The sequence below is a fragment of the Heptranchias perlo genome, chromosome 1, assembly GCF_035084215.1.
Source record: "Heptranchias perlo isolate sHepPer1 chromosome 1, sHepPer1.hap1, whole genome shotgun sequence".
In the NCBI taxonomy this organism is placed as follows: Eukaryota; Metazoa; Chordata; class Chondrichthyes; order Hexanchiformes; family Hexanchidae; genus Heptranchias; species Heptranchias perlo.
Window position 1 is genome coordinate 142,378,766 of NC_090325.1, and position 14,601 is coordinate 142,393,366.

The 14,601-nt window shown below is 43.9% G+C and overlaps 1 protein-coding gene across 1 annotated transcript in view; it reads right to left on the bottom strand.

Annotated features, from left to right (window-relative positions):
- Positions 1-1,234: 1,234 nt before the first annotated feature.
- The window catches only part of dclk2a (doublecortin-like kinase 2a), a 434,705-nt gene continuing 421,338 nt past the window's right edge, over positions 1,235-14,601 (bottom strand). The window contains exon 16 of the mRNA XM_067992182.1: positions 1,235-7,230. Within this exon, the coding sequence (XP_067848283.1) occupies positions 7,051-7,230 (180 nt within the window). The 3' untranslated portion in view covers positions 1,235-7,050. The remainder of the gene's footprint in view (positions 7,231-14,601) is intronic.

Consider the following 14,601-nt stretch of genomic DNA (forward strand, 5'->3'; position numbering starts at 1 on the left):
AGTCTTGAAAATTTCAATTGACCCAGCATCCACAGCCTTTTGTGGGAGAGAGTTCCATATTCCCTTTACCCTTTGTGTGAAAAATTCTTCCATTTTTCACTCCTAATTGACTTCACTCTAATTTTATTATGTCCCTTATTCTGGAATCCCTGACCAGAGGAAATAGTTTCTCTGCAGCTATCCTGTCAAATCCCTTTATCATTTTCAACACCTTGATTTGATCACCTCTCAACCTTCTAAACTCGAGGAAATACCAACCAAGTTTATGCAACTTGTCCTCATAATTTAACCCCCTTAAGCCTCAGTATCATTCAGGTGAATTTGCACTGTACCCCCGCTAAGTCCAATATATTGTTCCTGAGGTTTGGGGTCCAAAACTGAATGCAGTAATCCAGATGGGGTCTGACCAAGGCGCTGTATAACTGAAACATCGCTTTCTCACTTTTGAATTCCAATTCCCTTGAGCTAAAGAGCAACATTCCATTAGCCGTTTTGATTACTTTTTGTACCTGTGCACTAGCTTTTCGTGCTTTGCGTACATGGACAACTAAATCCCTTTGCTCCTCCACATCTCCTAATCTTTCCCCATTAAGAAAATATTCTGATTTGTTTTTCTCAGAACCCAAGTGAATAACCTCACACTTCACCACATTGAACTCCACCTGCCTCAGCTTTTCCCACTTTTTCTATGTCTCTTTTTTGCAACTTCCTGCTCCCATCTACATTCCTTACTATGCCACCTAACCTATTGTCATCTGAGAACTTGGATACAAAACTCTGTATTCCGTCAGCCAAATCATTAATAAATACGGTGAAAAGCTGATGCCCCAGAATAGATCCCCAAGCACACCACTTGTCACATCCTGCCAATCAGAGAACGATTTCTTTATCTACTCTCTGCCACTTACCTCCCATCCCATGTCACAATGTTACTTCCAATTCCATGCGCTTTCATTTCTAATAATCTCTTGTGTGGATAGGTGGCACTGGGGAAGCTAGAAAAAAGGGTGAAAAATAAATGGGATTCCTTCCACAGTGGAATTTCCTGTCAATGTGTTTGTTCACTGGGGGCTGCACTCTTAAGGACTATCTGTCAAGCATCTATACATATAATGTGACCTACATTCCTGCAGATTGCTGAGTGCACTGGGAATCTTTTTCGACCTTCAAATCATATCAGATGTGGGTGAAAACAGATAGTTCAGTGAAAAAAAAGAGACCACTGCAATTGATGGAGGAGAAACTTTTATTGTATGAATTTCTAATACAAAAACAAAACTAGCATCAGGACTGAAGAACAGAAGACAGGACCGAAAGACTGAAAGGGAGAAAGATGAAAAAGCTTATTCCAGCCAATGTTTAAGGAATCAGTTCTTATTATTATAGTTTTCTACACTGCAGATGTCAAGATATCACAATTAGCTAAAATTTAACAGAAATATTTGCCAAGAATGGTCAGATTGAGAATCCAGTATCTACTATATGGTAAGTGTTTCCTTAATTCATTTACTACACTGTCATTAGGTATTCACTTACCACAGTCGGTGCCCACTCGCACAGCTGTAATCCCACCACAGTCCAGCAACTTCCTGGCATCAGCAACTGCAGTGCATGAGGTGCCAAACAGCATCCTCAGTAGTGAATGAGTTAAGTAGCAGAATTGCCAATGTTTGTGTAACATGCAGAACATTCTACTCAAAACTGCAGAGCAAGAACTAGGTTATAACCGTTTATTTTAAAGTTTGTAATGTAACAATGGGAAAAATGCTAAAGAATCAGATAAATAGCCAAAAAGAACAAATTCCTTTAGAAAACTAGTGCACTTCCTTTTCAGGTTTATAGATATAAATACCTTTTATAAATTACCCCCAATAAATAAAACTCCAGTTCTTTTTATTCACATTCAGCAAGGCTGAACATGGTTCCCAACAAATGCTGATCACATTTCTCTGACTTGCACATGATAAACATGGTCTGAAAGGCCTTTATTAGGAAGATGTTTGTAGTGATTAGACTGTATCCAGAAACAGTGTTGGAATATTTCTGGAATTCCTTGAGTGTTTTGGCCAGTGTTGTACATAACAAATGCATCCCTCTTTGCATGTATATAGAGCTTGTGTTTTGAAATGCACACAGACAAATAAAACATATTTTGATTTACTATTAATAATAAATATTGTTATTATGATTGGCATTTTCCTGAAATTACAGGAATATTTGTTCTAAATGGGAACTCACCAACCATTTTCAGTTGGGTAAGGGCCAATCTTTATAAGTCCATCAAGCTGGGGCCTAATTCTGATCAGCTGCATGGCAGAACTCCATCACTTGTGCCAATGAGTCGCTCACTTAATCTACATGGGATTTAATTAATTGCTGCAGTTAGAACCGTGTGCCCAGACCTGTGCAAGTGGAATGAGACATTGTGCAAGGAGTGCATTCAAACAAAACCTTCCTGCAATGAATCCTATGGAAAGGCAATTCAACAACCAACAATCTTGCTGCCAATGTTTCCATCATTTGATTGCCAGGCACATATGGATGAAAATGAAAAAATATACTGTAATTTTAACTTCAGTGTGATTTAACAACCCATTTATTATGTCATTGGGATCCGATTTGCATATTTAAAGCAGGACCATGCTGGTGTCCCGCTCACTTGCTCAAAAGAGCAGGTTAATATCGGGACCCGGCGGGAAGGCAGCGGGATCACTGGTGGTAATGATAGGTTGGTTTCCACCAGGCTGGTGTAGTGGGAGGGGGAATTTAATATCTGGGCCCACATCTCAGAGAGCAGCAGCAATGCCTAGAGCCCCTAAATTTAACGATGCCTCCTCAGAAATGCTAGATCCGGAAATAATGACAATGAGGGATCTGTTGATTGGCAATAAGGAAAAGAGGCCAATCAAAAAAAAAATGTGCAGCATAATGGACGGAGGTAGCCATGATAGTCAGTGTCACCTCCAACGTTCCCTGCACAGTGACCTAGTGCTGGAAGCTCAGTGACCTCACCAGGATAGCTAAGCTAAGAGGAGACACCTTATAACAATGACATGCAAGAAGCATGTTTCACAGTTGTAGCCACTATGCCCTCACTGTGGGTGGACACCACATACAACAAGGTCCTTCACATCCCCTTTCTTCCCCTGCAAGCGTGCCTTCACTCACTGCCCAAGATGAGTGGTTGTAAATCCCACCTGATATGTGATTGCTGCTTGCCTGTAGCTGTAATCACTCTTATCTCTGAATGCCTACTGACACCTGGGTACCATTCCATTTCTTGGCAAGTAGAGGCTTTTTCATTATGAACTTTCTTTGTAAAGGCAAAAGCTGCCCTTAAGTAGCGACAGAGAACAGCCAGTGAGAAGGGACCCTCTGGCCTCTCACTGCATACGAGGAGGAAGCCCTCGAACTCCTGGGCACACATACGGAAGAAGCAGTTTGAAACAGGGAAGTAGGAGGGGAACTGCCAGATGCAGTTTGGTCACAACGCTCATCTTCTCATGTCCCTTAAGCTCTGTTCTGAAATTTGTCATCAACACATGGTATGATAGTTTTAGGTCATACTTTACAGTGCAATGACAGAAAACATTCAACAGCTCATCTACCCTGCTTACCTTGGTTCCTTTTCCACCCTCCTAGTGTGTCACAGTGACAAGTAGAGGAAGAATAGCAAGAAGATCTGGCTGCTCTCATTCAAACACGCCCATACCCGTTCTGCAACTTCATCCTGGCATTTAATTTTGCAAAAATACCTATCCTGGGAGAATTATCTAGTGAGTCTGAGGGGAGATCACTGAGCATGAGTGACAAGGAAGTGGTGAGGGTGGAAGATAGGAGGTTCTTCTTGTTGACTAGAAGGCCTGAAGGCAGCAGCTGAGTTACCTCAGGGCCCAGATCTCAGGGGCCTGAAACTTAAAAGGATGCTTTCAGCCTTGGTGGAGACTGTGTCCCAGAACGTGCTGCAGCAGGTGGGTACGTTGGAGGACTTAATTCTTGCATCTGTGACACCATGAGGGGATATATGTCCAACCCTGGAATCTGTCGCAGCCCAGGAAACATTTGGGGCAGGTAGGCCTGAAACAGAGGACCTAACAACAGTTGTAGCTTCTGAAATGGTATCCATGAGTGCGTCCATTGATGCCTTGGGAACCAGAATGGAATTGTCTATCTCAAGACTTTAAAGACTAGGGCCCTGAACTTCCACAGAGGTTCTCCCGATCTTCCGCCATAACTTTGGGGGAATCTCCTGTGGAATTTTAGGGCCTCAAATGGTACCAATCAGTCTGCTTTCCCGCTGACCAGTGGCCAAGCTGAGCCAATGCCCCATATCAACTATGTTCATGCATGATGATACTGTCTCTCAGGAGAGTGACACGTGAACCCTCCCTCCAGACCCCTTTGATACCTACACATAAAGGAGGAAACTGCCAGGGACAGCCTGATTTAGCTGCAAGCGGAGTGGATGCAGCCTGCAGCATGTCCTTCTAGGATATCATCTGCTCTGAGATTAGGGCTACCTCAAGCTTCAATGGCTCCTGCTGCAAATCGCCACCTCACAAACTGCTGCCACTGAGGAAACACTGAGAAGTAAGAGGCAAAGCTCAAGAGGGAACACAATTGTAGCTGCTAATGGATACATGGTGATAAGGAATAGTAGGATGGTTGCAAACTTTGGTCTACTAAAGACTGGTTTTCATAACAGTGATGTATACAGTTTGAATTTTCAGAACATGAAGGAATGCTAGGTAGACACTGTAGCAGGAGGGTGCTCACTGTGTGCAGTACGTAGGATCAGGATATAAACAGTCGTAGATCTGCTTCAAAAGAATGTTTTTGCACTGGGCACAGCAGTGATTTAACTGAAGCTGGCTCATTAGCGGCCCCGATAATTCGCATGGGTTCCTGCAGGAACTCTGGCAGGAGTCCAGTGGAACTCACCTGAAATCAGCATGGACACAGTTATGCAAGTCTCTGCTGTTTCTGGGATCCACCGGAAATTTTCTTGGGACTTCTCCCATTCCACTGCTATAACTTTGGCGTAAATCCTGTTTGCCTGTGTAAACTGGGCTTCCACTGAAGTTATGGCGGTGGAGCAGAAGAAGCCCCAAGGAAATTCCCGGTGAATGTGTTTAGCTGAATCTTCTTAGTCCCAAGTGCTGCAGGCCGTAACCTGGGCTAAAACAGCTTTGTATGCAAAGATACTTCAATCTTTTACCCCCCTCCCTTCAATCTGCTCCCCTCCCCTCCGGAAGGCAGTGGATCACGCTGGGATATGATTCCACGAGTGCCAGGCCTCCTCCAGTACCTCACCCAAGTGGTCATTCTTCACGCGTGAACGTAGACAGTGAGTGTCGACAGATTATTCTACTGTGTTCGGACATCGTACTTGAGTATGATCCTATCCTCACTCGACGCTCACACATGCACGTCTGACTGAGATGACAGGATAGCGATCAGGAGCAGGAATCCTGGCTGATTTTTCTCCTCTCTGGCCTAAAGATGCAGGAATTAATTGCAGTTTCTCTAGTGCTACCTCTGCTGCGAGAGCTTACACAGCATAGAACCTGGAACCATTTGGATCGATATGGCTCAGTGTCGCTATGGGCTTTGAATTTATCCACATACACAGACGTTTCTATGTTTTTCCTGCCTCTCAAACACAGCACTCCAACCTGTTCACTGCTTGCAATGGCTCTCCAGTGGAAGATGAGCAGAAACCCCAAGTAAGCAGGGAGATGCAGTTACATGGGGTCTCTTGTTGTTTCCGTCCCTTACAAAGCAAATGTAAGGAGGGAGTGGAGCAAAGGGAGACTCCCAAAACTGACATTCCCACTCCTGAGGCTCACAGGGGACCTGGTGTAGTAGTGGCGGTTGGTACGCAGAGTGAGGTTTGGCATACCCGCCTCCACAGTACGCATGTGGGCCCCACCGGTGGGGTCCAGGCCTGGCAAGCAGCTCAAGATTTACAAATGTTCATTTTATCAGCTGTTGTAAGTCCGTCCTGAAGAATAAGTCAATTCTTTCATCGATCTGGTTTGCACCTCCTACCATTCATTAATAAGGGAAATCATTTACACCGAAGGACATGTTGGCCGATTCAGGTTCTTTTCCTTGTCAGAGAACTTGCTTCAGTCTAACATCAACCAGGCTGACTGTTAACAATCAGCCTAGTTCCCAATAGGAGTCCCCTATTGATTTGCCATCACCAGACTCACTTATTGAGGAAAGTTAACTCACAAGGTACCACCTCTAATGAAATATACCAACTTAAAGCAGCCCCACGCTGGTCAGCCTCCATTTAAATCAGCTCTCTAATCAGATGCCCTGAAATTCCGTGGGATCGCTCCCGATCTCCTGCTGTAACTTCGGTGGGAGATTGGCAGAACCCCCCAGAGAAACACCAAAAATACTGAGAGCAGCTGTGTCCGCCATTTTTCTGTGGGAGGTTCTGCCGGAATTCTGCTGAAGTTACATCCGCCGGCATTACAGATGAATGCCGGCGGATTTTTCAGGCCCAGAATGCAGAAGTAGTAACTCTATTAAATCCAACAAGAAGTTGATAACCAATTCTGACCAAACAACTCTCTCCTTTATCCCATACTGGGCAGGCCACGAGAGGATGTGATCCATTTATTGAACAGCACAGCGCTTAATCTCAGTCAAATGAGAGCTCTACCATGGAAATGGATGAGGGTTTGAAAGGTGTAAGTGTTGATGGAGTATTGTACGCTAACACACCTTAACTCATATCAAGCCTTACTGACAGAGTTCAATCTCACTCACATTATTACTGCTGAGGAGCCCTGACTCTGCCTAATGCAATCCACAGGTTACAGGGGGGGCGGGGGGGGGGGGGGGGGGGTTGGCAGAAAGCATTTTGACATAAAACCAGTACTTTACAAGCAAGTTTGTTTAAAACCAATTCAGCTGTGGTTTCTCTTTAAATCTTAGTTGTTTTAAATAGATTGTTTTCTAACACTGTGCTTCTAGAAAGCACGATACTTTTAGTTCCGTGAGGTGTAGCTGTATCAGGCCCGCACAGCATACTCAGACAGGGGGTGCAGGGGACACGACTGGCTCAGATGAATTAGGGGAAAAGGTCATGGACCCAGACATGGAAGGATCTTCGGCCGGGGAGGGTTGAGACGTTTGCTCCGTACCAACTCCTTCAATATCTTGGTGGGGCTTACCACTGAATATCTGACTTTCTTTATCGAGAGCTGTGTACTGGAAAATAAAAAGGAAAGAAAGAATGAGCGAGGGTATAAAAATATTAAAAATATAGAATGGATCGATGTACTTAAAGTTTGGATCATTGGATTACGTTGGAACATGCAAAATAAGGAAAAGGAGAGCATCAAAGAGGAATCTTCCTTGTGAGCCTATAAAACTCTTAAACATCTTCTCCAAATTGTGGATGGTGTACATTAGAAGGGCAACATGCCAAATTTCAATATAGTTTGACTTTGTTGAAAATTATGGAACCAGTTCAATGCATCTTAGATGATATATCAAGAAGCACTAAGAGGCTGTTTGATTAATGGTGCAGCAGTGGGGATTACTTTGTGAAACGGAGTAACTGAGAGGTGTACATTATTTTGGCCATACTCAGACTTCACTAAGACATCTGGGCAAGCCTACACTGGAACACTGGAGTATTGTCACTCCATGGGTACATAAAGCACTAATGCTTAGTTTAAGATATGTTCATTGTATGGAAACACTGGTTATGTATTAGGTAAACTATAACAGTGTTGCATAATAGAGTGGTTGTAATACACACATTACTATATTTTCAGATGTGGAAGGAAATAAAAGCAAAGAAGAAAAATAGATTACTCACCAATCTGCACCAATCACGAATAGGACACCTATCTAATCTTGGGGTAGGGGAGGAGAATCACAGGACTACGTGTCCATTTACAACAATTTACATTTTTATCACCTCCTCACATTGTAGAAAATGTCTCGGCACTTAATAAGATGGAAGACAGACACAAATGGAAAAGATATTTTTGGGAGTAATCCTGTGATGTCCTCATCCGCACTCCCAGTACTACAGGGACACCGCAGAGCTATTACTTTCAGTTCTTTTCAGGCATTGAGATACCAGCATGAGGGCAGCAGTTCGCTGCCACGGGGATCCAATATCTTTAACAATAACAACAACCTACATTTCAATTGTGTTCCTCATGTACAGATATCTCAAACCGCTTTACAAGTTGGAGGAAAGACAATTGATGCAAATCAGAATGGAAAATGGAAAAGTTGTGGGGAGGGATGAAGGCAAAGTGAGGGGTTTTCAGGAAATTTTTGAAAGCTGGGAGGGAGACGGCAAATGGAGGAGTCTCAATCAGGAGGGCGCTCCAGAAGGCAGGGGCGTGGTGACTGAAACAGGAGTTGAGAACAACGAGTGACCTGACATTAGAAGAGTGTCATGTTCTTGCAAGGGCATATGCCCGGAAAAGACTGCAGGATTAGGGTGGGATTAGGTTATGGAACAATTTGATAGTGAGAATTTGAAGTCGGTATGTTGGGACATAGGAAGTGAATGCATCTTGGAAAGAATAGGGGTGATGGAAGTGCAGAACTTTGTATGGATGAGGTCATGGGCCAAGTCATTCTGAATGAATTGCAATTTATGGAGTGTGGACATGAGGGGCTGGCCAGGAGGGCATTACAAGTCAAGCTTTGTGTTGATAAAGACATTGGTAAAAATCTTGGCAGCAGCAGGAGGAAGGCAGAGAAGAAGGCAGATGATGTTGCAGACGTGGAATAAAGTGGTCTTGATAATGGAATGGATGTGGGGCAGGTTCTTTTTGTAATTTCTATAAACTTAAGCTCATCCAAAACTCTGCTGCCTATATGCTAACTCACACCAAGTCCCGTTCACCCATCACCCCTGTGCTCGCTGACCTACATTGGCTCCCGGTCCAGCAATGCCTTGATTTTAAAATTCTCATCCATTTTTCAAATCCCTCCATGGCCCGCCCCTCCCTATCTCTTTAACCTCCTCCAGCCCTAAAACCCTCCGGGATCTCTGCGCTCCTCCAATTCTGGCCTCTTGCGCATCCTCAATTTTAATTGCTCCACCATTGGTGGCTGTGCCTTCAGCTGTATAGGTCCTAAGCTCTGGAATTCTCTCCCTAAACCTCTCCGCCTCTCTCCTCCTTTAAGACGCTCCTCAAAACCTACCTCTTTGGCCAAGCTTTTGGTCACCTGTCCTAATATCTCCTGATGTGGCACAGTGTCAAATTTTGATAACGCCTCTGTGAAGCGCCTTCGGATGTTTTACTACATTAAAGGCGCTATATAAATGCAAATTGTTGTTGTTTGCTACTGTGTACATAAATAAACTATTTACAAAACAGGTAAAACACCAGGATTGCACTAAATTCTCTACCTACTTACTGGCCAAAAAAGGAAAGGACTGCATTTGTATAAGCCTTTCATGACTTCAGGACGTCCCAAAGTGCTTTACAGCCAATGAAGTACTTTTGAAATGTAGTCACTGTTGTACTGTAAGGAAACGCGGCAGCCAATTCGCATACAGCAAGCTCTCACAAACAGCAATGAGCAGATAATCTCTTTTAGTGATATTGGTTGAGGGATAAATATTGGCCAGGACACTCGGAGAACACCCCTGCTCTTTTTCAAATAGTGCCAAGAGATATTTTTCAGCCACCTGAGAGAGCAGATGGGGCCTTGGTTTAACGTCTCATCTGAAAGACGAACGTTAATACTTATCCGTTCAGAGAGAAGGCGAGTGGGAGCAAAGTTTCACTTGAAAACAATGACAACATTTTTCATCCCATCCAGTCCACATACCGTTGATGGCCTTTATACTAGCAATAGCTTAAGAACAAAGGAGGATTTGTTCGGGCTTTGAGTTGAGGCTAAAGTGTCCAAAGCTCTGCTGAATCGTGTGTCCTTCTTGTCAACAAGCTCAAGGTTAGATTGTTGTTGTAGGTCTGCAGAGTACTCCAGGCAATTGCTTTGCAGATGTTTGGACTACATAGCATGAATTAACCCATGAATTACCCAGCAAATGATGGGGGTCCATCACTAAATTCTAGAATATTGGTGGGCATCAATGGTATCAGGAACCAATGTAACGTCAAATGTAAATAGTATTGCTGCTATTGCCTGGTGCTTGTAATTGTATTCTGGCACCTCAATTAGGTTGAATATATGTGGCAAAGCCTTGTGTCTTGGGTTCCATTACATTGGTACCATTCATTGCTGTGGCTCCATTTGTGTTATAGTTTGTCCAACATACCTGATAATCTGTCGTGGGGAGGGACCCCATAGTTTATAGTAACTTTTACAATGTAATCATTCTGCAGTTCTAGATCCTTTTTATGAAGCCCTGGTGAAATGCCACGGTGTCCCGAGATTATAACCGGTCTGGACAATGCAGACACCAGTTTATATTGCTTCTTAGACCAGTTTCCAGGAATACGGGACAGTCTGTCCAGCCATATGTACCAAGGCAAGTGCTGGGAGATTTCAGACCATTGGTCATACTTGTTGATATTACATAGAAAACCTTGGTGAGTCTGGGAAGCCATAAATGACCTCCCTCTGAAAAGGTATTGGACCCATACATAGGATCAATGCCAACTATGGGTTACAGTGGCCAAAGATACTTCAATTCACATCAAGACTATAATGTCTCGTTTCTCCTCCTCCTTCGCCTCGACAAGTGTCCTCCACTTTATCTTGTTCTGTGCAGAAGCATCTACTTTGTGCCCCTCTGACAGTGATGATGAAGAATCTTAATTCTTAGGCAATGAAGGCACTGAAACCCAAGGAACATAGGCATTATGTTTAGTTGGCATTGACTGATCCGGCCAATCCAGTCTATGGTTGGATACAGGGCCCAATGTAGAGGCCTGAACCTCAGAAACAACAGAATCAGGGAGAGCCATCTGCCATTCCCTCTGCCCTTGTGCTTGGTCTTGAACCCTGTGCCAAGTTGGGAGGAGAATAGGGTGAGCATTTCTGAGGTATTTTACCAAGGTTTTGCCTGAAGTCGATGGTGGCACTGAAGTTAAGGTCCTCAGTAACGGCACTATTATTTCCAAACATATGGAAGAGAAGCACCCGTGGTTTAATCATGATCCTATAGAATCATAGAACGGTTACAGCACAGAAGGAGGCCATTCGGCCCATCAAACCTGTGCCGGCTCTTTGTAAGAGCAATCCAGTTAGTCCCATTCCCCCGCTCTTTCCCCATAACCCTGCAAATATTTTCTCTTCAAATATTTATCCAATTCCTTTTTCAAAGCCACGATTGAGTCTGCTTCCACCACCCTTTCAGGCAGCGTATTCCAGATCGCTGTGTAAAAAAGTTTATCCTCATGTCGCCTTTGGTTCTTTTGCCAATGCCCTTAAATCTGTGTCCTCTGGTTCTCAACCCCTCTGCCAATGGGAACAGTTTCTCTTTATTTACTTTATCGAAACCCATCATGATTTTGAACACCTCTATCAAATCTCCTCTCAACCTTCTCTGCTCTAAGGAGAACAACTCCAGCTTCTCCAGTCTATCCATGTAACTGAAGTCCCTCATCCCTGGAACCATTCTAGTAGATCTTTTCTTTACTCTCTCTAAGGCCTTCACGTCCTTCCTAAAGTGCGGTGTCCAGAATTGGACACAATACTCCAGTTGTGGCTGAACCAGTGTTTTATAAAGGTTCAAAATAACTTCCTTGCTTTTGTACTCTATGTCTTTATTTATAAAGCTCAGGATCCCGTATGCTTTTTTAACCGCCTTCTCAACCTGTCCTGCCACCTTCATGGATTTGTGCATATATACTCCCAGGTCTCTCTGTTTCTGCACCCACTCTGGATTGTACCATTTAGTTTATATTGCCTCTCCTCGTTCTTCCTGCTAAAATGTACCACTTCGCACTTCTCTGCTTTAAATTTCATCTGCCATGTGTCCGCCCATTCCACCAGCCTGTCTATTACCATCCACCTCACTGTTCACCACACTTCCAAGTTTTGTCTCATCTGCAGATTTTAAAATTGTGCCTTGTACACCCAAGTCCAAGTCATTAATATATAAAAAAAAGCAGTGGTCCTAGTACCGACGCTGGGGAACACCACTGTGCACCTTCCTCCAGTCCGAAAAACAAAGGTTCACCGCTACTCTGTTTCCTGTCGCTTAGCTAATTTCGTATCCATGCTGCCACTGTCCCTTTTATTCTACGGGCTTCAATTTTGCTGACAAGCCTATATGTGGCTCTTTATCAAACGCCTTTTGAAAGTCCATCTACACAACAGCAACGCATTGCCCTCATCAACCCTTTGTGTTACCTCATCAAAAAACTCAATCAAGTTAGTTAAACACGATTTGCCTCTAATAAATCCATGCTGGCTTTCTTTATTAATCCACACTTGTCCAAGTGACTATTAATTTTGTCCTGGATTATCGTTTGTAAACGCTTCCCCACCACCGAGGTTAAACTGACTGGCCTGTAGATGCCGGGTTTATCCTTACACCCTTTTTTGAACAAGGGTGTAACATTTGCAATTCACCAGTCCTCTGGCACCACCCCCATATCTAAGGCGGATTGGAAGATTATGGCCTGCAATTTCCACCCTGACTTCCCTCAGCAACCTAGGATGCGTCCCAATGAGACTGGGTGACTTATCTACTTTAAGTATAGCCAGCCTTTCCAGTACCTCCTCTTTATCAATTTTCACCCCATCCAGTATCTCAACTACCTCCCCTTTTACTGTGACTTTGGCAGCATCTTCTTCCTTGGTAAAGACAGATGCAAAGTACTCATCTAGTACCTCAGCCATGCCCTCTGCCTCCATGCGTAGATCTCCTTTTTGGTCCCTAATTGGCCCTTCCCTCCTCTTCCTACCCGTTTACTATTTATATGCCTATAGAAGACTTTTGGATTCCCTTTTATGTTAGCTGCCAGTCTATTCTCATACTCCCTCTTTGCCCTTCTTATTTCCTTTTTCACTTCTCCTCTGTACTTTCTTTGGCATCTCAACCACCTTCATTCTGAAGAAAGGTAGTCTTTTAAAAAAAAATTCACCCTCTTCTGAAAAAAAATGACACACATCAAGGTTTAGAGAGAGAGACAGACAGACAAAGACAGCATGTAGATGGCTATTGGGAAGGCTGGAAGGTTTCTGCATTCAAAGAAGTACTGAAACTTTGGCATAAAATAAACAAGAAATTGTACCACTACAAAGCATAATTTTTAAACCTTTCAGGCCCAAAAGGGAGACAAAGCTGATTAGTTTGACTGACACATGGTTCTGACAACAGAGGAGACACAGTGGAGGGTAGTTTTTACTCCCAAGTACGGGTGGGTTGGGGGCAGGTGGCAGGTTAAAATAATAACTTTTTGGAGTGGGACCCTATCCTGGCTCCAACGCGCCCACTTCTGGGTTTAACTCAGGCAGGTTTGGATGCATGTGTACAACAGACACCAGGATGTCCCGCCCCCACTTAAAGTCGGTGGGCCGATACTTGAAGGGCCAATGTACCTCATTGAGATACTTGAGGCACTTAATATTTTGTGTCTTGGAAAACGTAAATGAATTTAACCTTACCTGTTTGGGTTTCCCATCGCTTCCGATTCATGTCAGGTGAAAGCAGGCGGGAAGGGCTGGATCCATGAGGTAAGTGCCTTTACGGCATGTGGGCCAGGAGGAGCAGGAGTGCTTCACCCAGGCCCAACAAGTTCACCTGGCCGACAGGACCCCCGCGATTGGCCTCCTCCCACCCACCCCACCCTGATGTTATCCACGTCCCTCCAACTCCCTCCCCCCACCCAATTTTTTCCAGTGTTGATGATCTCTCTCTTCCTCCCACCTCCCTCTCTGATTTGCAGCTCCTCTCACTGCAGCCAACCTGTCAATCTGGCTGCCTGGCGCATGGGAAACGCGGAAGCTCAAATACTCAACTTCAATTGAATTGCGATTGCAGATTGCAACGCACTCAATTCGTTTCCAGGTTCCCCACGCGAATATCTGTGGACGCGCAGGATACCCAGCTTGGAGTAAAAAATTATGCCCAGTGTGATCCCAATGACTGCAGGAGGAGATAAAACTCCTAAAGATCATCTTGTACATTCTTATAAGACAAAAAGAATAATACCAGGTGGTCCCGTCCAAAACATTCTCAAAGGGTCAGATGTCCCTGTCATTTTTCATGGCTGCCTAGATGACCTGCCCATGGTGTTTGTAATATGTGAGTGAGTGAGTGAGAGAAGCACCAGTGCTCTTCAAATGTCACCGTCTTCCTCAGGCCTAAAACTCCAGTCTAAAATCCTACAGCACTTACACTGTCAAAATAAAGTGATTATTTTTCACACAGCCTGTCTATGGATCGTTGGATGTGGAGTCATTATTACTCAAGGTAACAGAAAATGTATTTCTAGTGCATGGCCACATATTGAAAGTGCAACGAGAAATCATTCCACCTCTATAACTATAAAAATCCAACATTCATTATAACTGGATGTTGGATCACAGTTCTTATTTTAACTATGTTAGATAATATTTTGCATGAGTGCCAAAGGTTTCCATGAAGAAATGTTCAACAAGCTTTCTTTTTAGTTTGGGGTT